This window comes from Apus apus, chromosome 12 (genome assembly GCF_020740795.1).
Source record: "Apus apus isolate bApuApu2 chromosome 12, bApuApu2.pri.cur, whole genome shotgun sequence".
NCBI classification, from domain to species: Eukaryota; Metazoa; Chordata; class Aves; order Apodiformes; family Apodidae; genus Apus; species Apus apus.
Window position 1 is genome coordinate 813,107 of NC_067293.1, and position 23,817 is coordinate 836,923.

General features: G+C 51.9%; 1 protein-coding gene across 7 annotated transcripts in view; it reads right to left on the reverse strand.

Moving 5' to 3' along the window:
- The window catches only part of LOC127389785 (zinc finger protein 185-like), a 39,501-nt gene extending 16,261 nt beyond the window's left edge, over positions 1 to 23,240 (reverse strand). For 4 of the 7 annotated variants that reach the window (XM_051630629.1, XM_051630624.1, XM_051630626.1 and 1 more), the window contains exons 1-15: positions 23,154 to 23,240; positions 21,162 to 21,262; positions 8,779 to 8,854; positions 8,464 to 8,602; positions 7,851 to 7,910; positions 7,598 to 7,636; positions 7,053 to 7,124; positions 6,186 to 6,251; positions 5,500 to 5,580; positions 4,367 to 4,450; positions 4,062 to 4,100; positions 3,322 to 3,405; positions 1,726 to 1,800; positions 1,028 to 1,108; positions 525 to 593 (exon numbers count right to left, since the gene is read on the reverse strand). In XM_051630629.1, coding sequence (XP_051486589.1) covers positions 525 to 593; positions 1,028 to 1,108; positions 1,726 to 1,800; positions 3,322 to 3,405; positions 4,062 to 4,100; positions 4,367 to 4,450; positions 5,500 to 5,580; positions 6,186 to 6,251; positions 7,053 to 7,124; positions 7,598 to 7,636; positions 7,851 to 7,910; positions 8,464 to 8,602; positions 8,779 to 8,803 — 914 coding nt within the window. In that variant the 5' untranslated portion in view covers positions 8,804 to 8,854; positions 21,162 to 21,262; positions 23,154 to 23,240. Of the gene's footprint in view, positions 1 to 524; positions 594 to 1,027; positions 1,109 to 1,725; positions 1,801 to 3,321; positions 3,406 to 4,061; positions 4,101 to 4,366; positions 4,451 to 5,499; positions 5,581 to 6,185; positions 6,252 to 7,052; positions 7,125 to 7,597; positions 7,637 to 7,850; positions 7,911 to 8,463; positions 8,603 to 8,778; positions 8,855 to 19,096; positions 19,197 to 21,161; positions 21,263 to 23,153 lie in introns of those variants that run through there. The other 3 variants (XM_051630625.1, XM_051630628.1, XM_051630623.1) reach the window with 3 other exon arrangements.
- Positions 23,241 to 23,817: the final 577 nt, after the last annotated feature.

A 23,817-nucleotide genomic window follows, 5' to 3' on the forward strand; every position in this document is an offset into this window, starting at 1 on the left:
TTCTGGCTCTCAGCTGCAAGTTCCCTGTCTCACAGAGTCACAGCTCTGCCCTTTCATGTGTCCAGCACCTGTACCCATGCCTTTAGGCTCCAAATCAGTTCCTTCTTTCTTAGGTTACCCTCCACACACCAGTTTTTTTACACACCCCCTCAGGCTCCCTACAGGGTGCAGGGGGCCAGAAGCAACCTTAAGCAACTGAGGTTCTACACATCCCTTGCAGGTGGAAGAAACTCCCCAGAGAATGACAGTGGGAGGGCAATTGGAGCAGCAAAAAGAAATAAAAATACATGGAGCAGACTCCTCAGGGACTGAGCCAGGGAGGAGAGTCCTTGAGGGAGGCGAAGGAAGCGCAGAGCAAATTGGCGAGTTGCAGCCTCGCCAGCAGATGATGCTCTTGGAGAGCAGCCCAGGACCAAGACTGGAGAGATCCCATCTGTTTGAGCCCAGGTAGACACTATTCCTGAGCTCAGAGCAGGGTCACACCTCGTGCTCACAGCACAGATCAGCCTTTGGCAGTTTCTTACCCATCCCCATGCGGTGACACCGTCTCAGACGAGGCTCTCCTGCTGGGGGCTGCTCTGTTGTCACCATTTCTGCAAGGAAAACAGCAAGAACAATTAGGCAGGGAGGTGGGGGACACAGTGTGAGGCCCAGGCACTGCACAGCACTTGTTGCAAGGATGCTAGGTGCAGAGCAGGGGCTGGTTTAAAATCAAAGCCTGATGGGTTTAGAAGACAGGGCAGCAGTTTTGGACTCATATTCTCATCAGAAAGGACTGAGTCATGTCCAGGCTGTGGGAGGCCCACAGCTTCCATCTGGGAGTGTTTCCTCCCAGATTGCTAATGCTTTTGCAAAGTGCTGCTTTCTTGGATTCCCTGTGCCATTGTATTTATTGTTGATGACTGCACTGAGTCCAGAACAACCACACGTAGCTGGGAAAATACACCCGGAGCCAAACACTCCAGTGCAGCATCCCCCCTGCTGTCCTTCCTGGAGCTCCAGGTTGGGGCAGGGACAACAGACCCACCTGGTCTCAGTAGAAGTGGAGATTCTCTCTGAAGATGTGCCCAGGGATGTGGTGGTTTGGCTCTTACTGCCTGTTTCAGGGCTGCAAGAGAAGGCAAATTAAAAAAAGCTGTGAGTGCTGAGCAAAGCAGCTCCCTGCTGCAGCTGGGCAGAACTGGCCTGCTCAGAAGTGTTCCTTTCTGTGGAGAGACAAAACAGAAAACAAAGCTCACAGTTTTCAGTATATTCACTAACAAAGCCCTGTTATCAGAAGCAAATTTTAAATTAAAACCACTGATATTGCCAGCAGCCTCCTGCCAATGAACACAGAACAAGGTCAGTAACCAAGAAGCTGTTCGCAGGGCTGTGGAAAACCCTGCCAGTGTTTGTTCTGCTGTAGTCAGGAATTCAAAGAGATGAAGGCAACTGAAAATTACTCCTCTATACATATTTGTTGATAAGGAGTTCAGCCTGTTTGGTTTTGTGCCTGGCAGGTGCTGACCACTTCTACCAGGATGTTCAGACCCCAGCAGGACACACCATGGCTTTAGACAGAAAGTCTTTCTTGGAACAGCTGCTGCATCTAAGGGGAGTCTCCCACATACAAGGCTGGCAAATTTGCTTCATTTCCCCCCCCAGAGGAGAGGCCACTGAAGCCTCTGACCCGTGATGGAGCTGCAGAGGATGTCCAAGGCATCCTGGCTGTGCTGCAACACTCACCTGGAGGGAGATGCTGCTGTTGCCTTTGGCTCATTCCAGGACGACCCAGAGGTGTTTTTTCTTAGCCCATTAGTACTGATAAAAAAACCCACAGGTAACAAGGCATTAAAGACAATAGATTTTTTAGGTGCCTTCTCCTATGGGGGGGGGGACATGTCCTGCTTTCTGGTTGCACTGATGGGGCCAGGATCTGCCTTTCTGCTGAAATACTGTGTTGAGAAACTGTTTCTGTTCAACAGCTGGAGCTGCTTCTATCCCCAGTGTCTGAGCCTGCAGTAAGAACCAGCCTCCCCAGATGTGCAGGTTGAAGCTGGGTGCATTCATAAAAGGATTTCACTATGTGCACATGTGTAATGTGTAAGGAAGGGAGGGGAACTCCTCAAACCTGCACCACAATGGCTCAGAATTGCTACCAAAATTCATCAGGCGGCTTCTTTGTCCTGAAAATAAAAGCACTTTGGCCTGAGTGGCCTCATCTATTGGACTCCCTGCTGGGCCCACTGAGGACCAGAGTGGCAGAGAAGCTAATCATGCTGCTGCCTGGCATCAAGCCACCCCTCAGAGCAGGGCTGGAGACCTGAATCCCAAATTAAACGAATCTGCTTGAAAACAGAGGTGGATTCTCCCTCCTAGGACAAACATTTCCATTTCAGCCAAACATTTCTGCATACTGGTGGTCTCACTCAGCCCCACACCACGTGCCAGCAGTTCCTGACCAGTGTGGGCCTGGGGAGGGTGTCACTGATGTCCCTTTACACCAGAGGCAGCCTGTTCCCAGGTCTCACATCCCACCTGGTCACTCCAGCCGTGGCTCCACCGACCCTTGGGCTTCATAAGAGGGGCTGGGGGCTCACAATGAGGCTAACATTTCCCATCAAAGCAAAGGTCAATTTAAAGATAATGAAGCTCTCAAACCTCTCTGGTCACACCTACCTATTGCTATCACAGCAGAATAACTAAATCTAAAGTCTAACAAAAGCAGGGAGCTGTCTCAGGGGACTGGGAATGATGGGACATTGAGGATTTTGTGTCCAGGTGAGGGGGTCAGTTCACTCAGCCAAGTTTGCTAGTAAGAGAAGATCATCACTATCTGGTGGCTGCTTGGTGGGTAGTGAGCTCATCTGAGCCTGCTCCAACTCCTCCTGTGAGCTGTCTTTCCAGAAGAGCTGCCAGGCTCATTCCTGGGCCATCTGAGCACCTTGGGAAGATGAGGCCGAGGGGACTGCGGGGGGGAGAGGGGCTCAGGGGCAGGTTTACACCACACGACTCCCAGGAGAGTTGGGCTGTAGTTAAAAGGCAGTTTGTCACCCTCCAGGGCTGCTAGCTGGGTGCTTTGTGGCACTCTGGCCCTGTCCCCATGCCTGCCCATTTGTTTCACCAGGCAGCCAACCTCAGGTTTCATTTTGTGTCTTTCCCTTTTCCCAAGCAATGGGCAACCTGGGATTTCTGGGAAGGCCCTTCTGAAAGCCCTTCCTCCCCAGCTGTGGTCAGAGAGCTGCTGCCTTGCAGGTAAGTGCAGTGATCTGCAAAGATGGCAAATTAGAGTGCCCTAAAACCAAAGACAGTCAACACATCACTCCAGGGTGAGGTAAATACCTGTTGTCATCTGGTGTAAACCTGCACGAACCAGACACAGTGGGACTCCTCCTCTGCTGTCCTTCCTCTTCTTCTATCTCAATTCTTTAAAAAGGCAAAAAGAGAGACAAATATGACAGATTCCTACTCCCCACTGCTAGCTAAGCCAGGCAGCTTTCCCTTAAGCTGTGTTTTCCCTCTGTTTCCCCTCGGAGCAGCTTTTTCCTGCTCCTCATGCTCCCTCTGCTCTGCTGCTGCTGAGCAGCTCAGCTGCCTGAGGGCTGCCAGACCTTCAGCCCTCATCTCTGGCATTTTGCTGTAGCTTTACAAACAGCATCAGCTGAATGCTGAGATTCCAGAGAGCACCCTACATCATTTTCCTGTCACCCCATCTGCTCTGGAAGGTAAATGCCTGAAGAGGATTCACCCTGCTGGCTGTAATCAGCCTCCCCTGGAAGAAGAAAAGCAGATGAACAAGTCTCTCCTTGTTGGTTGGACTTGATGATCTTAGACCTCTTTTCCAACCTTAATGATTCTATGATTGTTTCAGGTTGTCCACAACCCAAATCATCCTCAGTCCTGTATTCTTGGTGTTCACAACACCAGGGGCTCTCAAAACCCAGCGTGACCCAGCCCAAAGCATCCCTTCAAGGAAGTGTCCCTCCTCCTCTGCTTTCCACCACCTGGGGACCTCCCATCCCAGTGTGTGCCAGCAGCCCTGGGGCAGCTCACAGATGGACTTCAGAGGGTCACTGACCTACCTCTTGGCAAACAAGGGTGGAAAGTCTTGTGTCGGGCTGCTGGAAAGGAAGCACCAATGCAGCAGTTAGAAGGTGGGAGGTAAAGACACACCTTGGGCAGGGGCAGCTCCCCCAGAGCCCCTGGCCCGTGGTTGCCCCATGTGGTGCAAGGCATGAGAGGCTCAGGAAAGGCCACTTGGGCAGAGCCAAGGGACCTGGTGTGTTACACCTGTGCAAATTGCAGAGCAGAGGAAATGAAGATGGGAGGAGCAGCCAGTTACAACATGTGGAGTAAAGAAGCTTCCCCAAGAAGGAAGCAGACTCACCCGTTGCTTTTCTTGGCTGCTGAGAGGACATAAGCCCGTTCCCTGCTGGCTGTGCTCCTCAGGACACTGTTGGCTGCCTCTGTCCTGGAAGGGAGGGAAGGGGTCACATCCTGCTCCTGCTGTCAGCAGCTGCTGGCTGCAGCCTTGGAGAAGCACCCAGTGCAGGCTGGTGCCAACCCTGCTGGAGCTCCCTTCTCTGGGGAGCAGAAACCCCAGGGGCAACAATGTGTTCTCTTTTTCTTTAGTCTCATTCATGCTGAAAAAAACCCCAACACTTCCTCGTCCAGGAGGGCAGAGGGAAAGAGAGGGTTTTGGTATTTGTCCTGATCTTCCCCTCCCATGGAACAAAGCTGGACAGAGCAGTATTCACAGCTTATTCTGAAATCTGAGGTCTTGATTGCAGGCCTCGGGAAATTGGAGACTGTCATGGTTTTTCTCTTCCTTAAATTTCCCCCCCTCTCAGCAAGGAAGAATTCCCAAGGCTCTTGGAGGCTTTTCCCAGTTCTGGGGCCTGGACTGTTGCAATGTTGCACACCACAGGACAATAAAATGGGGCCCAGGCTTTGTGGCTGATGTGCTAGCTGGGCAGGTCTCTGCAAGGACTTGGACCGGTTCGTCCCCCAGTCACCAAGTTTTCATTTGTAAAGGTCTTGTGTCTGAGGAAAAGCATGCTCAGAAACTTGACTGAAGGCATCAGATGGGGGTCTGCCACACAGAAGAGACACATTCTACTGCTGGTATGAGCACAAGAAACCTGCCTGGACCTGGATGCAAGTCCCCAGGAGGTCCAGACCCAAGGTACACACGTGGGCTGTGGGCTCCTCCTGCCTCCTCATCTTTTCTCACAGACACTCTGCAGATTCCACAAACCTTTCCCAGCTGCCCAACTAATTGGGGAATGCTGTCAGGTTGAATCATGTCAGGCTTTTAATTACATTTTGTTGGGAGTGCAGCAGCCTGTGGGCAAAGCGTGGCCTGTGCAGAACTCTCTGCTTAGTTGTATTTTACTGCAATCAGCCCTAATGGCTCAGCTATCATCACCAAACTGACCCTCCCAGGATCAACAGTTCTACTGAAGTCAGTCCACCTGCCACTGCCCCTACAAGAAAGAGGTGGTCACCTGGAGGGCTTACCTCTTTTTGTGCTCATCTGGAGAAAAAGGTGCATCCTCCTCTTCCAAGTCCACAGATTTTTGCCTGACATTATATGGAGCTCTGGAGCAGAAAGGGGAGAGCCAGGGTAAGGGAACTGCTCTTGGACTGTTGCAGAGGCAGCACAGGCAGAGCTGAAGGCAAATCCAAGGGCAGGGCAGTGGGAATGGGTTCAGGCTCTGGATGTGTTGTGCACATGAGTGTGGAAGACCCTTGTATTTTTCATGCACGTATCCCCAGAGGGTTTTGTTTTCTTAGTACAGGGTCAGGCCTAAAGGCTAGTTCTTAATAAACACTCAGCCCCAGTCTGACCCAAAAAGCTGAGCAGGGAATGTCAGCAGTGCTGTTCTGCCACAAGCCCCCTCCTTTCTTCTGCTTTCAGGAAGGCCACCAGTGCAGCAAACAGAGTTCCCTGGCTACACCCCCCAGCGTCCACCTCAATTGCTGCCAAGCGATAAAACCACCCCATACCGAGGCCATCACCAGGTCAAGGAAAGCCTTGTGGCCCACGCAGCCCTGGAGGCAGCACCAGGAACTGCTCCAGTTTCCAGTGAAAGCTCTGCAGAGCTCAGCTGACGAAGCCATTCCTGGCTGTGCCCTCATCCCTGAGGCTGAGGTGCTGCTGAGCCCGTGCAGGCAGAACGTGCTGCTCCCCTGGGCACACTCACAGTTTCTTGTAGTCCTCAGTGGTCATCCTGTATCCAGAGGAGGATCTGAGCCCCTTGGTGGCAGTGCTGCAGGCAGATCACAGCTGTTAACAGGACCCTCCTGCACTCTCCCTCCTCGCCACCCTCTTCCCCAGCTGAGAAAACAGGGTGATCCCAAATCTCCACTTTCTGAATTCAGGGAATGCTATTTAACTGAAGGGCAGCATTTCTCTTCTCTTCACAGCCCTGGGCTAGGATTTGTGATCCACTTTGTTTCCCCACGGCCACTGTGAGTTGTGGAGCTGGTATGGGCAGACCCTTCTGTGGCATGGTGCTGCTCCAACCCAGCATCCACCAGTGAGGAGGAAGAAGACACCTTGAGGCATCATCTTTTTCCCCAGATGACTCAAAACAGGGGGAAAAAATAGGGTTTCAAAGGGTTTAACTTGAGGAGCAGCAAAGCACCTGCTTGGACAGGAGCCACGTTCAGGTCTTACTAGATCTAAGTGTATCTCCTACAAGACAGGTTTAAAAAAATAACAAACCACATAGAAAAGATCAAACCCAAGTGTTTCAGCTTTGCAAGGATTCCTTGTGATTCAACCCCCAAACACAGCTGTTTGCCCAGTTAACCCCCAATCTGTGAGTCCTTTCCCAGCCAGCTGCCCCCCCTGCCCTGCTGAGGGAGACAGGGTTTGATGCCTTGTCTTTTCCCCAGGTCTGCTGAGTGGAGCTGCTGAACCAACAGCCACGTCTTCCAGCACCCAGCAGGGATTTACTGGGGCTCAGTGGAAGCCAACAGGTACTGGCCAAAGTCAAAGGGTCAGTAGAAATGAGTACAATATCTAAAAGCTCATTTTCATGAGGAGGAGGAAGAGAGACACTTACCTTTTTTGGTCATTGGAAGGTGAAGGATCTGGCACAGAAGGGGTCTTATCAATGGTCCTTGTGAACACCCCCCTGGGGAGCAGAGAGACCTGTTAATGTTTCTGCTGGACAGATCTCTGAGCTGACATGAAGAGACCTGCAGCCACTCTTTGGCCTATCTGTCAGGAGGAAGGTGCTGGCTCAGGACACAGAGAATTAGCAGGTGCTTCTTTGTAAGAGTCACCCTGAGAAAAGCCCCACCTTCCTGCTCCCTGGCCATGGCAAAACCCCTGGCACCCAGGCTGGGGATGGTCTCACAGGGCTGGCCAGCCTGCTTGGGGCTCTGGTGGCATCAGCCCAGGAAGAAGAAGGAAGAGGAAGTCCTAAAAGAAGAGGAAGCCCCACCACCAAACATGCAGGACTGTCCCTTCACCAGGGTCCTCCTTGAGCTCGGTAAAATGTTTCTACCTAAGAAGAACCCAAGAGACAGTATATTTTCCATGCTTGTTGCTCCTGATCTAGTTCTCCTTCCCCTCCAGCCCAAACATAAGCCACTCTGTACCAACCTGATGAGGTAACCGGGTTGAGGCTTGGAGGCAGGAGACCTGTGCAAAGAGCAGACATCAGTGAAGTAAGAAACACAGGGAGAAACAACAGCAGCAGCATCAGAATCAAAGGGGAATGACCACGTGGCTAAAATCCAGCTGAATGGACCTCAAGTGATACCTGAGCTGCTGCACCAAGAAAAACCTTGGGAAGTGTGAACTGACCCCCAGGAGATAACAGAAGGGGAACAACAGGATGGGTCCCCAAAATTACCTGTCACTCTGGGGAGCAGTGGGTGTTGAGGCTGGGGACCCCCCTCCAGCCTGTCTGGACCTGAGCACAGAGGGAACACAATGACACTGTTAACCTGGATCTTGCTGAACGTGACAGGGATGTTTTCAGGGAGAGGTGCTAGGAGCAGACCAAGGTGGGGCTTGCTTTTTTCTCTCATTACAGAGAAGCAGGTGCAGACTGTGGTGTCCCCTGGCCAGGGGGCTGTGTGACACAGGGGAGATGCAGACCTGGCTGGCTAATCCCTTCAGCTCCCTCCCATCAAGGTCTGCCCCTTGGTTTGTCACTCTGGAGATGGTGAAACACACTCAAAAAAACTTTGGCCTTCTCCTGGGACATCAAATCTGCCTGTGCTGCAGGATTCCCAGCTCCCAGGAAAGGCCACTTTTCAGAGCTTCTCCCCAGCCTGCATTTATCAAAAAGAAACAGGGGCACTGCTGCCCTTTGGCAGTGCCACCTCCTGGCATCGCAGGGACCCCAAAACGTGCTAGCACCACATGTGCTGCTTCTGCAGGCTGGAGATCAGAGCACCCATGGGAGGCTGGTGATGGAAAGGGAAAGGAGAAAAGGAACATTCCTTGGTGGCCACACTCACAGAGGGCTGCTCTTCTTCTCCTCCTCAGAGTCTGAGTTATGGTGGTGGATCCAGCTCTTGTCTCCCTTCAGGGTGGTGCGAACCTTCATCTGCCTAATGATCCTCCTGCGGTCTTCATCCGTGGGGGGGATGGCCCGTCCTAGGGGAGGCAGAGGGACAGGAAGGAGAGAGGGGAAAGGCTGCTGAGAAAGGGCAAGAATTCCCTGTGTCAGCAGGTGAGCAGGGAGCACAGGTCTCCTTCCAGTAGAACCGAGCAAAGGAAAGTCCTGACAGTGGCCAGACCCCCCAGCAGCTTAGGATGGGGAGAGGAATTACCTTTACTGACACCCAGGGACATCATGGTTCTTGGAATTGCCTTCTCCTTCAGCTACTGTTTGAAGACAAGAAGGTCCTGGAAGAAAGGAAAAAGGGAAAAAGCAGATTAGTAGTCTGTTTTTAGATATAAAAAACTTTGAAGTCCCATGGAAGGGAGAGCATCACCACCATGTCACAGCCAGGGGCCTGGTGGATGGGGAGACTGTGGCCTCTACAGCAGATTTCCTCCCATGCCAGCTACCTTCAGCATCAAGGACAGGAACAACCAAATGGGTGTGTTCTGCACCCCTCTAGGGCTTCAGACTGGCTGTGGCAGATGTGTCCTTGCAGGTCAGGGAGGAAAGTGGTGGCAGAGACCTTAACAAAAGTGTCCAGAGCTACTCAGGTGGGACAGACCTTCTGGAGTCTGGAGAACTCAAGAGCAGCTGAGGCTGCTTGGGTGAACCTTGGTGGTCTTGTCAAGTGGGAGTATAACTTGCTCTTGGCAAGTTTTGGCGGGCAGAGACATCTGTTATTGCCCCAAGAGCCAGCAGAGGGAATGTCTTACTGCCTGTCTCAGGAGCAAGAGTCAGTTCTTGCTCCTGATGGCAGCTGGGCTCCTCCTCCCCCTGACCCCAAGAAAGCAGCAAGGAGAAACTGCTGGATGTACAGCCTTGGAGATGTGCTGACATTAGGAATTTGCTGAGCACTGAGTGTTTGGTGTTGTAGCTGAACCCAAAACAACCACAAAGTCAGTAAAAAATAATTGGTTGTTTCAGGTTCTGCCAAGACAAATGTTTTTGACTCTTTAATTTGTAAACACACTAACAAAAGAAAGTAAACCCCCTCAAAATGGCTCCACTGCTTTGAGCTCAGTAGAACCCAGGTTAACTCAGCACCTGGTATTTACCAGAAATGCTTCTTTGCTTCTTTCACTCTCTCAAACGTTTCATGGAAGCTGTGGGATGAAGTCAAGGACAACTTGCAGCTTTTACAGCCCTCTGTTGTTTCCTTGCCCAAAGTTCCTGCTGAACCTGGATTCTGGAGTGACTCTGCTACACACTGAGGAAAACACCCAGCCCTGCTTGGGAGCCTGTGAATCTAAAATTAGGTTGTTGTTACCTGCTGGTGGGCTTGTCCCTGCAATGCTGCTGTGAAGCCACATGCCCAGCAGGAATGCCCAGCCCACAGCCTTGCTTCTTGGCCCAGGCTGCTCCTCTGGCTTGTCTCAGCCAAAGATCTACCTCCTGCACATCCACTCCTCAGCCAGCTCGCACTGAGATGGTGAACAAGCTCTCTGCTATCACCCCAAGGCTCCCCCTCCCTTTCCCAAACACTCCCAAACATTAATTCAGCTTTCACCATGAGCAGGCACCTCTTATCCTCCCCAGGTGCCTCTTCCCACACAAATTTAATTGTCCCTGTGATTCAGAGAGAAAAGAAAACTGCAGCATTGTCCCAGACACCCATGAAGAGCCTCGGAATACTTGGGTATACACAAGGTGGCAGACATGGCTGCAGTCTGCAGGAGCACAGCTGGGAGACCTAAAATCCAGCAACTCTGGGTTAAAAAGCAACCACAGCACCTTGGACCTGCACATGGAGAAGCCTTGTGGCTTCATCCCCTACAGTGTTTGAGCAAGGGGTGTTCAGATCACAGCTCCCCTGCTAACTAAGTCACAGGGGCATCTGGTGCTCTCTTCTACTGTGTAAATGCTTTCCAATTCCAGGACAAAATAAGGCTGAAGGAAGTGGAAGATGAAAAGACCTATCCCAAGAGTTTGACAGAGCCCTGATCTGGGGCCAATGGGGGCAGGAGGAGGGACAGGCTGCATGCTGCCATGGCATGGAGGCACCTGGGAGCTGGGGAGCTGCTGCCTGGCCAGCAGTGAAACTGAGAAGTGGTGAGCCCCCCAGCACAGACCTTTTAGAGGAACAAGCAAAGGTTTAGGAGCATGTTGGAAAGACTCTCAGGAAGGGCTGGAGCTCCTGGAGGTCTGAACTCTGGTCACACTCTGTCTGGCAGGTCCTGCAGGCATGGTGTGCCAGCCCTGCCTGAACCACCTCTCCACTTATTGCTTAAACAGAAACTTTGCTTCGTATTCACACAGTTCCCCTAACAAAGACACCCAAAAGGAAGGGAAGCTACAAAGGGTGGCACTCAGTATTGTGTACAAAAATGTGCCAGAAACTGCACCTTGGCCAAGCCTTTTCCTCTGGCTCTTCCCAGCTCACATCACCCTGGGAGGGACCACAGCAAACACTGCTGGACTCCTCTGGTATTTCTGGCTCAGCAAACAGGCGTTGGGACACGGTGGTGCTGCTCACGGGGCTGGGATCTGGGCTTGGCTGAGAGGGTTCAGCAAGGAAAGAGCAATTCCAGCACCCTATTTCTTGCCCATATTTTAAACTCCCCTTCTGTAAGTTCCTGTTGGACAGAGGATACCGAGCGTGGTGAAGTTTTTGGCTGATCTTATGTGTGCTTAGTGCCTGCTCAGTGACTAGAACATTGGAAGACACATCTACCCAGATTATACCATGAATCCTGCAGTTAGAATAACTCAGTATTTCTCAGATGAGGAACAAAAAGCTCATTTCCATGTTTTAATGCCAGCTGGCAGTGACACCTGGCAGATAAACTGACCCCCACGGGTGCCAAGATAGCCATGATGAATAAGCAGGAACAAGAGAGGTACAGGGGACCCAGGAACCCAAACCAAAGACAGACAGACTGGCAAGCTGCTGTCAAGAAGAATGCTCACATCTTCCTCATGGCTGTGTCTGTCCCTGTTTTGGTATTCCAGCATTTGGTGGTTTGAAAAAGAAGCAGGAGATGTGGCTTCTGGGGCTGCAACAGGCAGCAGGGCCAGCCCATCTGCTGGGGCTGTGCTGCTGGGCAGGAGGCAGCTCAGGATTTATGGGCCAGGGAGGGTTGGCAGGGGGTGTCTGGCTCCCAAGCGCTGCCACAGCGCTCCTGGGGAAGGAACTGCTGCTCACTGCTCCAAGGACAAAGGCTTTCAACCTTTCCCACTCCTGCCCCCCACACTTCTCAACCATCTCTGTCCTTCACTGTCCCACTGTCCTCTCTCCATCCCTGCAGAACCCCATTTTCTCTCTTTTAACCCTCTCCACACACTGACCTCCCCCTCTCTGCAACCCCCCGTTTCCAAGCACGCAGCAGCCAACTCATCACCATGCTCACAGCACGGGGAGATGCCCCCTCTCCTGCAGACCAAAACCTCTTCTGCCTCCAGCTGGGTCCATCCCTTCCCTCTTGCCTTATTGTTAGGAAACAAGCTCTCTCGAGCTGCACACACTTTTTATCTTCTGCTTATTCGCTGCCTGGGACAAAATGCTCCTGCTGTGTGACTAGGAACACCTCTGTTATAAAAGGACATACAGTAAGTCACCAAGTCACTCTGTTTTAGATTCCAAACAGAGCTGTTCAGGAATATGTTTTCTCCCAAACATTCCCGACAAATCTAAAATCTGAGACCAAAAAAAATCTATATAAATAAAAATCCCTATTCTCTCCCTATTGATCCAGAAGGTTTTCCTTCAGCAGCCCAGCGGGAGCCCTTTGGAGCCAACTGTCTCCTGTCAAGTGTCTGCACACCACCAGTGCAATAGGCTCTTCATCCTAATTGGCACCCTTGGGTGCCATCATTATGTAAATGAGCAATAATCCTTCTTCACTTCCTGACCCAGACAGTTTCTGCAGGCTCTCCTGCACCGTTTGTTGACTCTGAGATGGCATCACTTTGAAGGACTCCCTGGACAACCTGAAAGAGGAGCCTCAGGGTTAGTGTCTGCAGAGTGCCCTGGGATCCTGAAATAAATATGAGATTGGCTTGAAAACACCAGCTCTGAGAGGTGATCCTGCCCTGGAACAGCAGGGAAAGGCAGGAGCTGCAGCTGGCTGTGGACAGATGTCCATCCACTGCCTCGGCTGCTGAGGGGACAGAGGCTGCCCCTGCTGGGGTCCCCCTGGGGACCCTGCTCAGGGCTGTGCTCCTGCCATGCCCTGGCTCCTCACTGGAACAGGCACTGCATTTCTCACCACATTTCTTCCCAGTTACGCACTGGTTTCCATGTGGACAGAGCCCTGGCACTTGGGCTGGCAGGAAGCTCTGGTGGACATGAGCAGGTTTTCCACCTGGGCAGTGTGAAAGGCAGGACCAACATGAGCTTGTGAGAATGACCTGCTAGAGAGTCATCCAGCAAGCAATAAAAACCCCAGACAGACCATGGTGCCTAAACCTGCCTGTTGGAGAGTCCTTCCCAGCAGGCACAGCTGGGCACTGCTACAGCCAACATCTGAGACACAGGAACATCCATCCATCCCTGCCTGTCAAATACAGGGTCTAGGGAAACCTTCTAGGCAGCAAGAAGAATCCAGCTCCTCCTGCACCTTCTTACAGACTTCTCCTGAGCTGAAAGACTTTAGATTTCACCTACTTCCAAAAGCCTGTGACTCCCAGAGCCACGTGTCCATGCAGAGCACAGCAGGGTGCAAAGCCAAATCCCACCTGCTTCCCAGCTGTCCAGGGGCTGCAAACACTTCAGCATGAGCAGTACACAACACTCAGACCTAGAATATAGATGCTGAAACCTTCCTGTGGCCTAGTCTGTAGCAAGGCAGAAATTCATGACAGAAATTCATAACTGAAGTACACGTTTCTATCCCACAGACATCTCTGGGCTCAGCAGGGTTGGCATTTCTGCACACACAGCTCTGAGGGGATGTTTCAAGTGGTGCACAACACTGGGACTTGCGTTCTTCCTGCAAGTGCCAAGAATAATATTTGGAGAGTGTTTCATTTTTTGTTTGTTTTTTCTTTTCTCCAAAAGTCAATATTTTTTTAAGGGGAAAAATAATAAATATGCAGATTGGCAAATACTTGCCAATTTCACCACACTCTTTGCCTTAAAACAAAATGAAAATGTAAGTGCTTTGCCTGCAGAAGCACAGGGCTGTGTGAGAAACCCCATAGCTGGGAAGAGTAAGAGAAACCAGGAGAACCTCCAAGAGCTGCCCCAGGAAGCCCCAGTCCCAGTGATGCTGGACACAGGGGTAATTAACACCCCTGGCCATGAGGAACCAACCCATGGAGCTGTATCAGGTTCACCACTACCAGCCCGAGCAGAGGCAGCTGCCAGCTACAGCCTCCCCAGCATCTTCCCAGTGTCTCCTTTACCATGATCCTAGCCAGAAAATCTAACTCACTCCCCCCACCAAGACACTGCCCCTATTAAAATTCCCCAAGTTCCTCCACCCACTCCAGGTGTATCTCACCAAGGCCCCAGATTCATGGGATGTTCCCAGCATGGATCAGGACAGCAGAGAACCAGGGTCAGCTGAAACTGCCCTCGATGCCCTGGTCCTCCTTGAGGCAGAAGGGACACGTTGGCCACCAGACAGAGCAATTTTTACATTCCTCTCCTCTCCCCACGTTCTCACAAGCCCTTTATGAGTCAGGATCTGACCAGCTTCCAGGCAATTACACCCTGATTGCCTCTCCCCTCCCTGCGACAGCAGGTCTCAGGTATGCAGGGCAGGTGGAGCCCCGGGTACGCTGGGGAAGGTGAGGTTGATCATCTGAGTGATACCACTGGGAGAGCCTCAGCTGATGAGCTGGGTCTTCATCTCCATCAGCTACTCAGGGCTGATTTCCGGGATGAATTTGGCCCAGTTATGACAGTTTACAATCTCCTTAGTTCTGCAGAGCACTTGGCAAGCCAGAGAGATCTCCAGGCCTGTCCCCATCATGTGCTGCTGCTTCTCTCTCCAGCCCTTCCCTATGAGCAGCATCATGGTAGAGGAACCTGGATGCCCATCCCTGTACAATATGACTATGACAGCCTTTCTGATGTTTAAAATAAAAATAATAAAAATGTAAAATAACTCTGATATTTAAAATAATCTGTAATTTACAGTCCAGCTCAGCCTCCTGTTTCTAGTACAATGTGGCCAAAACACTCTCACTGAAGTCCCTCAGCCTCCACACTGGCTGGTTGCAGCTAGTGCTCAACTTCCAAACACCAGCCTTAGGGATATAACACTGGGATGTCCCAGGCAACAGGAGACCCATGAAAATGGGTGTTACAGTGGGTAAATTCCTGCTGGCAAAGCATCCAACACAAGCACAAGGAGTAAATGTTCTGCCAATGCAGGACCCAAACCCCATCAGACCATGTCCTGAGACTTGTGCTTCCAGTGGGGCTGCTGGCTAAATCCATGCTAACCAGTGATTCCAGAGCCCTGATTTTCAAAGGCACAGAGCACCACCGAGACCCCTGGTCCTTGAGACCACAGGTGATGTCCACCTCTGGGAGCTCCTGGGGTGCACCAGCAGCCTTGCTTCAGAGCCAGCCCGCAGCACAGCGCCCGCCTCCCGCTGAAGACACCAACTCGGAAGGTCCTCATCACGTGAATGAAAGCAATTACAAGCTACTTAATAAGGAAAGGGAGCTGAAACCTTGTTCAGATTTTAATCAGGAGGGCGCGTCCGTCTGGGGCAGCCAGCCAGCCCTGCCCTCCCTCTGCACGCTCCCGGGCACCCGGTGGTCCCAGCCCTGCCCCGGGGATTCCAAAGCACTTGGGAGTTCTGTACCACTGCTGGCAGGAGGACAGAGCAGTGCCCCAGAGAGCAGCTCCTGCTACAAACCCTCCCCCTGCCAGGGGAGCAGGAGGCTGTGCTACATGGAACAAGCTGGAGAGCTTGCTTTGGATGTCGAAGGGGCAGGGGACACCCCCACAGTGGGGACTAGCAGAGGAGCCCAGAGGTGGCTCTGGCACCACAGACTCCTCTCTTAACCTGGCAGGGAACCATCCCTGTGGATCACAGGCCCATGGGCTGAACAAGGGAGTAGCTACAGCTCTGCTGCTCTCTGTCCCCGTGGCCACTGCTTGCCCAGAGGCCACAGAGGCTGCAGCTGGCAGTGGGAGAGGGTGATAAATCCTTGCCCGTTCATATATTCCTCCCCAAAGGAGCTGATGTACACCCAGACCAGCACACTTCACTAATAAATTCTTCAAGTGCCTGAAATCAGCAGCCCATCACTTAATTGGGAATGATTCTGCTTTCCATGTAAGTCACTTAGAAAGATGTAATTATACCCCAGGAGATGAAACACTATTCTTTAAAGGCTGAGTGCAGCTCCTATTACCTGCAAACACACAGAAGAAAAACCTGCCAACCATCCTCCCTTTTGATGGCTCAACTGGAACTTCAAAATGTTAACAACTATCCTTTTTTCCTAGCCTGCTGTTGTCAGGAGTATGTAGGGCACTTGAGGCAATAGCCCCTTTGTGCCTAATAACCACCTTGCCCTCCTTCTGTCCTGGTGATGAGCAGGATCCCACGTTGGACCTAGTTCTGAGGACTTAAATGAATGCCCTGGGAACGGAAGCAGAGCTGCTTTGATCCTGCAACAACAGCTTTATCCGGAGAGGGCCACGGGGGCCTGGAGACTCCTGAGCTGTCCGCACAGCCCAGAGCAGCCGGGTCCATCTTACAGCACTCCCGGTCCCGGTGCCTCAGGACTGGATCTCCGGGGCACCAGGCTCACCTCGCTGGGCTGCTCCCTGCACCGGGAGCTGCTCCATGCCAGAGCCTTTCTGGACAGGTACCCAGAGCTGCCCCAGGGCACTGCTGCCTTCCCTGCCCCGTGTAACAGGGAGTTAAAATTCCTGCTGCCTCAACAGAAGGGTCATTAACAGACGACAAACAGCACTCGATAATAGGTGTCCTCACCCAGTGTTCCTTTCCTTCAGCCCACGTGGCATCACTTACACAAGCAAGTGCAGAGCCATCCCGTTCCATTCCACCCACAGTGCCCCAGCACCTGCAGCCAGCAGCTCTGGGCTCTGCTGCCTGCCTGCAGAGACCACCCCTGCTGGCACCCTGCTTCCCAAGCAGCTTCCATCTGCTCCTCCTCTCCTCTTCCTGGGCAGAAGCACAAAACTCATTTCCCCAGCTAGGAGCTTGTGTGCTAATAGAGGACTTGGCCAGCACCCTGGGCTGCTCACAGCACTGAGGTCACTCATGAGGAAGAATATCCTGGTTTAATGATAATTGAGGTCTATTCTGACCTTCACAGCCCTCAAATTAAAATGTATTCAAAGCTTGCAAAAGGTTTGAACCTTTGTCATTCGAACATCCTATAACCTGCCACAAATTTTGTCACCTAGACCCAAGTGGGGGTCAGAGTCCCCATTCCAAACCCCTGTGGTGAAAGGTGGGGCCTCGGTTTAACCCTCCCCAGATACTATTTCTGCTATTTAAAATAATCTGTAATTTACAGGTCAAGCCCCAGTTGTACAAACCCACAGGAAGCAAAGCCAGGGAGGGAAAGCTGCTCCAGGCAGCCACGAGCCTGCCTGCCCCAGACGGTGAGCCTGCAGGATTTCAGAGCACACAATGCAAACCTTGTGCCCAGGCTCTGCTCTCATGTCGGCTGCTACCTGATCAGCTGTGGAGCCAGAGCAGCCTGGAGAGACTGTCCCTGATCCACCACCAACCCTGCCGGGACAAGTTAACCCCTTGCATTCAGCTCAGCAAGTTGCAGCCAGTAAAAGAAGTTCATGCTGCATTAGCAGTCGGTGCCCGGTGGCTGCGACAGTTTTGAGGCAGCAATTCTTAACACTAGATTTGTTGCACCTTTGGCTCTGACTGGAGTGGCACCCTGTGCCTGGGAAAGAGACACTTCCACCCCACTGTCTGCACTTGGGGAAATGAGGAGCAACTAAAGGGTTCATCACCACAGGATCTTGGTCACTGCTACCTGAGGACAGGGAACTCAGATCTTCTTCCCCGAGCATGGGGAAGAGAGAGAGAAAAGCCAGTAATTGCCTGCACAGAACTCGTTACCATGAGCAATGCAGACACACTTCAGCCCTGCCTGAGACAACAGCTGCAAAGCTACACATGCACAATTACCGTTTGTTTTAATTCATTTTAAACCACATCTTCCCCCCCCAAATAAAAAGAAAATCAGAAGAAGTTGGCCAAGAGATGAGCTGTTGAAGTCAGGGAAGTGTGGCATAAACTTAATGAGAGCAGCACACAAACCTGCCCAGCCCAAGAGCTCCTCCCAGGGCCCTGCTGTGCCAGGAGCCCTACACATCCACCCAGCAGGACCACCCCCCAAACACCAAACACCCCCCAAACACTGCTCTTACTGCCAAAAACTACTAGATCGTTTTGCGCTATACTGGGTATCGTTTCATTACTTTAATTACAAGGCATTAATTCCCAATTACTCAACTAATTTCTGTAGTTGAAAAGGAAGGAGGATGCAAAGGGTGCTCACCGCACCCGCCTGCCAGTGACCTTAAGCCTTGATGTCTGAAGATGAAAGGAAGAAGGAAGGAAAATTTCGGTTTGCTTTCAAGGGCAGAGCTTTGTGCTTGTATCACAGACACACAAACAGAGAGGACAGAAAACCTCAGTGAAGCTTCATGACAGTACAGAGCTTTGCCAAGAAAAAGCAATGTTTTTGCAAAAGAAAACTAAAACCTGTCATTTGTGGGAACTGAGACTTTCAATTAAAACATGGTAAGTTTGGGGGAAGAAATTTAGGGGTTTTTTTCTTTGGCTGGATAAATAAAAGGCATCCCCCAAGCTTGGAGGTAGGATGAAGCAAGGACTGAGGGAGGTGCTGCCTCCTCTGTACCCAGATTTACCACTCCCATCCCTTCCTTTCCAGGGTGCTGATTTCATACTAATTCAGAGCAAAACAAAACAGGGCAGAGCAGGAGAGAGAGAGAGAAAAAAATCTGTATCTAGATCCTCCTCTGTCCCACAGGGGTCCTGGGGAGAAGGGGTTGGAAGGCAGAAGGTGGTGCAGCTCACCCCAAGCCTCTCAAGAGGTTGTCAAGGGTCACAGGCTCAATTTTTACCTGTGTTGCCCAGACTCTGCTCACTCCTGCCCACACACAGACCTCTCCCCAGTGAGCTCACTGCTCTGCCCAGTAAATCCAGAGGGGAACAGGCTTTAGGAAGGTGTGGAACAATGGACAGGGAGGGAACTCAGTGATCAGACAAGGACAAGCAACAAATACCCACACCCAAGCCTCTCCTGCCTCCTTTGTGCACTTGCACCAACACCATCCCTGCACTACTCAAGTCACACTTTAGATCCACACTCTGGTCCAACACGCGACAGAAAAGAGCTTCATTTTCCCAGGCAGGAGAAGGATTTAAGGTATCAGCTCAAGTCTCCCTCATCCCTGCCAGATCCTCCCCCTCCCCAGGCAGAGGGAGCAGGTGGGAGAAGCAGCACCCCAGCTGCCCTCTGCAAGGCTCAAAGGACCAGCCTCCCTGCCCAGCCCTACCTGCAGAGGCTCCTCAGCTGTGGCTTTCCCCCAGAAGAGGCTGCAGAGCAGTCTCCAAGCAATCTCCCAGCTCTCTCCCCCCAAGGGCTGGCAGCTGGTACCTCCGATCCCTCCTGGCAGCAAAGGTGCTGTGGGCAAGGCTGAGCACCTACCTGAGAGGGCTGGCTCCTGGAAGCCAAGCCTTGTTTTGAGGAGGAGACTTGGGTGTGTTTTGCCCTTCAGGGGAATCAAACAGGTTTCTCCATTCAGAGCCGTGGTCTCCCCTCCCTGGAAGCTCTCCTCTACATTCCTCACATTCTCCAGCAAATACCTGTTCCCCAGCACTGAGCTGCAGTGGGACAGCAGAGAGCAGCCCCCCAGCTCTCACCTCATGGAATTCCTTCCCAGGCTGAGCATTCCCAGACAGGCTCATCCTGCAGGAAGGGGGAGCAGGCACCCCACTGCTCAGCAGGACCCACGAGCCCTTCAGTCCGAGAGCCCTGCCTGCAGCAGTGGTACCCAGGGAGCACCAGGGACTGGCACTGTAATTAGCACTCAACACTGATTGCCTAGTTCTAACTAATTAAATGAGGTCCACAGGTGTGATTATCACTAGTCACTGCAGAGGCAACTGCCAGCTGCTCTCCTCTTGCTCAGTTATTTCCCTTCTAATTGCTGCGGTGACCACAAGATGCCTGAGGCCCAGCTCTGAGGAGTCTGCACAGACACAGCCAGACCCTTGGATACACTTTTTGCTGGTCCCTAAAGACTGGTGGCTGGGGACACAAGTTCAGAGCTCTTGGGAGAAGTCAGGGCTTCAGCCCTGAACTGCCAGAGGGTGGTGAAAAGGTGGTGATGAAGGCCTCACCAGGCATCTGCCAGCACCTCTCCTCACCTCTGTACCAGTCTGCAGCAGATGAGCTGCTGGAGAGAAACACTCTGCCCTCTCCTCACAGATCAGCTGTAGGATGGTGGGCAATCCCCAGATCTGGGCTGGGATCTGCTGTAGCAGGGCTGATAACCCACCCCTGGCTCCAGCAGCACAGCCAAGATAACGTCTGAGAAGCCCTGATGTAGATGGTGTCTCTCCAGCCCAGATCCTTCTCTCTGATCTGCTCAGCTGAGCTTTCTTCCACAGGGGCTGCTGGTGATCCCAGCTGAGACAAGCACAGGAGAAAAGAGGTGATACCTACAAGGCCACACCCTCAGCTTGGAGTGGGCACAGAGGGGTGTCCAACACAGGAAAATCTAAACTGTTTGAAGTGGGCTGTTGAAAATGCAGCCCAGTCCCTGCCTCAGTGAAGCCTCCTCTGCTTCAGGGCTCCAGCTGACAGTGCAGCTTCACTCTCAGTAACCCCTGAGTCATCCCCAGGTTTGCTGAAGGTTCGTTCAGGTTCCTTCCTGAGATAATAGTGACTAAGAGCCTGGGCAGCCTCTTGGGGACAATGGGTTCTGTGCCAGGCAAGCAGAAGGGTCTAAGGACTGAGCACAGACTGTTCCACGATGAAGGTTAAAAAGAAAAAAACCAGTTATTTATCAGCAGCTTAGTATGAAGCACCAAAGAAATGGATAAGGAGACCCTGAAACAGCACACCCAGAAGCTGACTGGTGTTTCACTAGATGCAGGCCAGGGTTTTGGTGAACTGGCACATGTGCAGGCTAAACATTAGTTGTGTCTCAGCACTGCTCCCTTCCTCAGAGGAAAGGAATACAGCCAAGAATTGCTTTGCTAATGAGCCAAGAGGAGATAGGTGCAGTATTAAGTAACATTTTGTTATTAGCTTGAAAATAACAGGCCCAAGCATATGTACAAAACATCCGAAGAGAGCTCTTAAAGCCAGGGGTGTGGTGGCAGGGTAGAACAGCAGAGAAGGTATTTCCAAGCTCCACCACAACAACCTGAGTGAGACACCCTGCCCAGCACCCACCCTGGTGAGAGGCAGAGACCTGCCCCACAAGGTGCTTCTCCACAGCTTGCACTACCATCCAAGCCCCCTCAAACTCAGCTCTCCCCAGTCTCCTCCATCTCCAGCCTGTGTGTGCAACCTTCTGCTGCCACCCAAAGCCCTGCTGGCTCAGCACTGACCTTCCTCCATGTCAGCAGTCAGCTCCCTTGCTACTCCAGGCAGAAATCCAGATCAGTCCCAGGCAGGGCTCTCCACCTCTGCTGGTCCTGCAGCAGTGCTCCTGAGAGAAGGGACAAAAGGAGGCACTTCACTTAATTCAGCCTGGGTGCAAACACTCCCTACGTGACTTCCCTGCTCACTGCCACAGCTGAGAGGTCAGGCTGTGCTCACTGGCTGGGTGAAGGAGGGCATTCCCCTGCTCACTGCTGTGCATCCCCCTGGCCACACACAGGTCCTTGGGAGTAAAGTGAGAGTTATGGCCACACCTGGGCAGCCTACAGTGGAGTAAAAGGGATGAGATGGGGATGAGAGTGGACACTGCAAGGACAGCACGAACATCACAGACCTCTCAGGGAGCGGGTTCCCCATTTAATAGCAAGAGAGAGAGAGCACTTTAAAAAGTCTGGACAGAAGGAAGTCTCAAGAACAGCTGTCTTCCAGGAGTGGCAGAACATGGAAAGGGACACTCACATGGACTAGGACACCAGAGGATCACAGACATTAGATACCATGGGAAATGTAGCATATATCACACGTTAGGATACTAATGTAAAGCACAGCTTGTCTTACCTCCCAGTAAGGACAGTAAGATAGGAGCACACTTTTTTCTTCCCTATAGGAAAAGCTTTTAATACTCTGCTCAGTTGACAATAACCATGGCCAGCCATGCAGACAGCTCACCTTGGGCTGGAGATGTCCAGGGCTGTGGTGTCACCCCAGCTCGCAGAGCTCCCACACTGCTCACAAAGCTCAGCAAGTACATCCCTGGTGCTCAGCAGCTTGAGCAGTTAGGGACAATCAATCCCTAACAAGTCTTTGTGGTTTTATCCCAATTAAGCTCTTAGATAAACCACTCTTTCCAAAGTACAGCTGGATGTCACTCACACCAGCAGGCACAGAAACCCTGATGAGTGTTTTTCTCCCTCATAATTACAGGAGCATGTTCAGTTTTTAATGACACAGCATTTTGAAGTCCCTGCAGTGGCCAGAGGCAGAAGGGGGTTTTTTGTCAGCAAGTGGCAGGGCTGTGTGACATCTGGGAGAGCACCACAGGGCCAGCAAAACACTGCACCACCAGGTCACTCCAGAGCAGAAGCTGAAAGACCATCCAGTAAATCTGTAGGAGTCACTTCAATTGAGGCACTGAAATGAGACAATCAGATCAGGAGCACTGTCTAGAAGAGGCTTAGGGATAAAGACTCCAGATTTATGTCAGGAATCCCTTTGATATGCAGGGGGGGGGGTGCACATCTGTGTGTAGGGGCAGTGAAACTGGGTCTTTTTGCTAATAATCTGGCAACACCTACACTGGGATGCTGCTTTGAAGCAAGCAACAGTGCAACTGTTGCCATTGCAAGAAGCAGCAGCTGCTCCAAGCTAGCAAATACAGGTTAAATACTGACCAACTCATGCTGCTTTGGAAGAAAGCCACCAAAATCAATCTCATTGGCAAGACCAGCCTCATCTGGAAACAGCACAGTGAGACTGCACCCTCTGGAGCAAACCCTGCCTGCCCTGAAGCCAACAACAAAAAGCCCATCATCCTAGACTCAAACTAGAGTTTGAGTCTTAGTCCATCAAACTAGACTCTTTGCAATGAGAGGCTTTTTTGTCTGAGGGTGGGCTGGCATGGGGATTTTTTTGGAAGTGCAATGGGCATTAACCCCTGCCAGTGCTCTGACACATCAACAGCTCAGCTCTCCCTGTCTTGAAGTCCAGGAGCTGCCCCAGAGGGGATCCCTTATCCAGTGGATGAGCCATAAAGCCAGGAAAGCTGACAGCCAGCAGTGCAGAAGGCCAGGCCAGCAGTGTCTTGTTGGGTAGATCAGCCTGCCCTGAGCTCTGCTCTGCTCTGCCAGGGGCACACTGCTACCACTTCCAGAAACAGCCAGCTGAAAACCAGTTTGCATAGCTCCACAGAACATTCCTTTCCAGAGGAGCAGGACACATACCTGCAGGAACAGTGACATCTGTGTGGTAGGAACCTGATCATCTCTGGAAAGCCAGGCAGCCCATTTTCTGGGGAGGTGGCTGTACAGGCTCACACAGTTTGTTGTCATTCCTAGGACAGCAATGGACCTTGCCCAGAGGCATGCAGCCTCCCCGGCCAGGCCAGCTTGTATTTGAACAGTTGCTGCCACATATTCTTAAATTTTTTGAGTATTTTCTAGTAATGAAGAAGTAGTCAGCACCACTCCAGGACACTGAACTCCACTGGTACGTTTCCTGGCTTTTTGATAACACTTTCTCCTGTGTAACTATATATCCAGCCCCCATCCTTGTGCTGAAGGTGGAAGGAAGGTGACTAACTCATCAATCCTTTGGGCCTTTGCCAAGGGGGCAGAAAACCAAACCCTCAGTAGAGACTGAGCAGAGCTGCGATGAGCAGAAGGGTGTAAAACCACTACACCCATTTGTTACGAGGGAATCCAACTGGTTTTTCATGAGGTGTCATTACAAAGCCCTGCCAAAATGCCAGACCTCACCTTCCTAACAGCAGGCAGCAGAGCAGACTCGTGTCTCCTGGACTGCCTGGTGCCAGAAGACACTCACCTCCCCTGTGGTCACACCAACACAGCTGCACAGGAGGTCAGGAGCCCTCGGTGCTGAGACAAA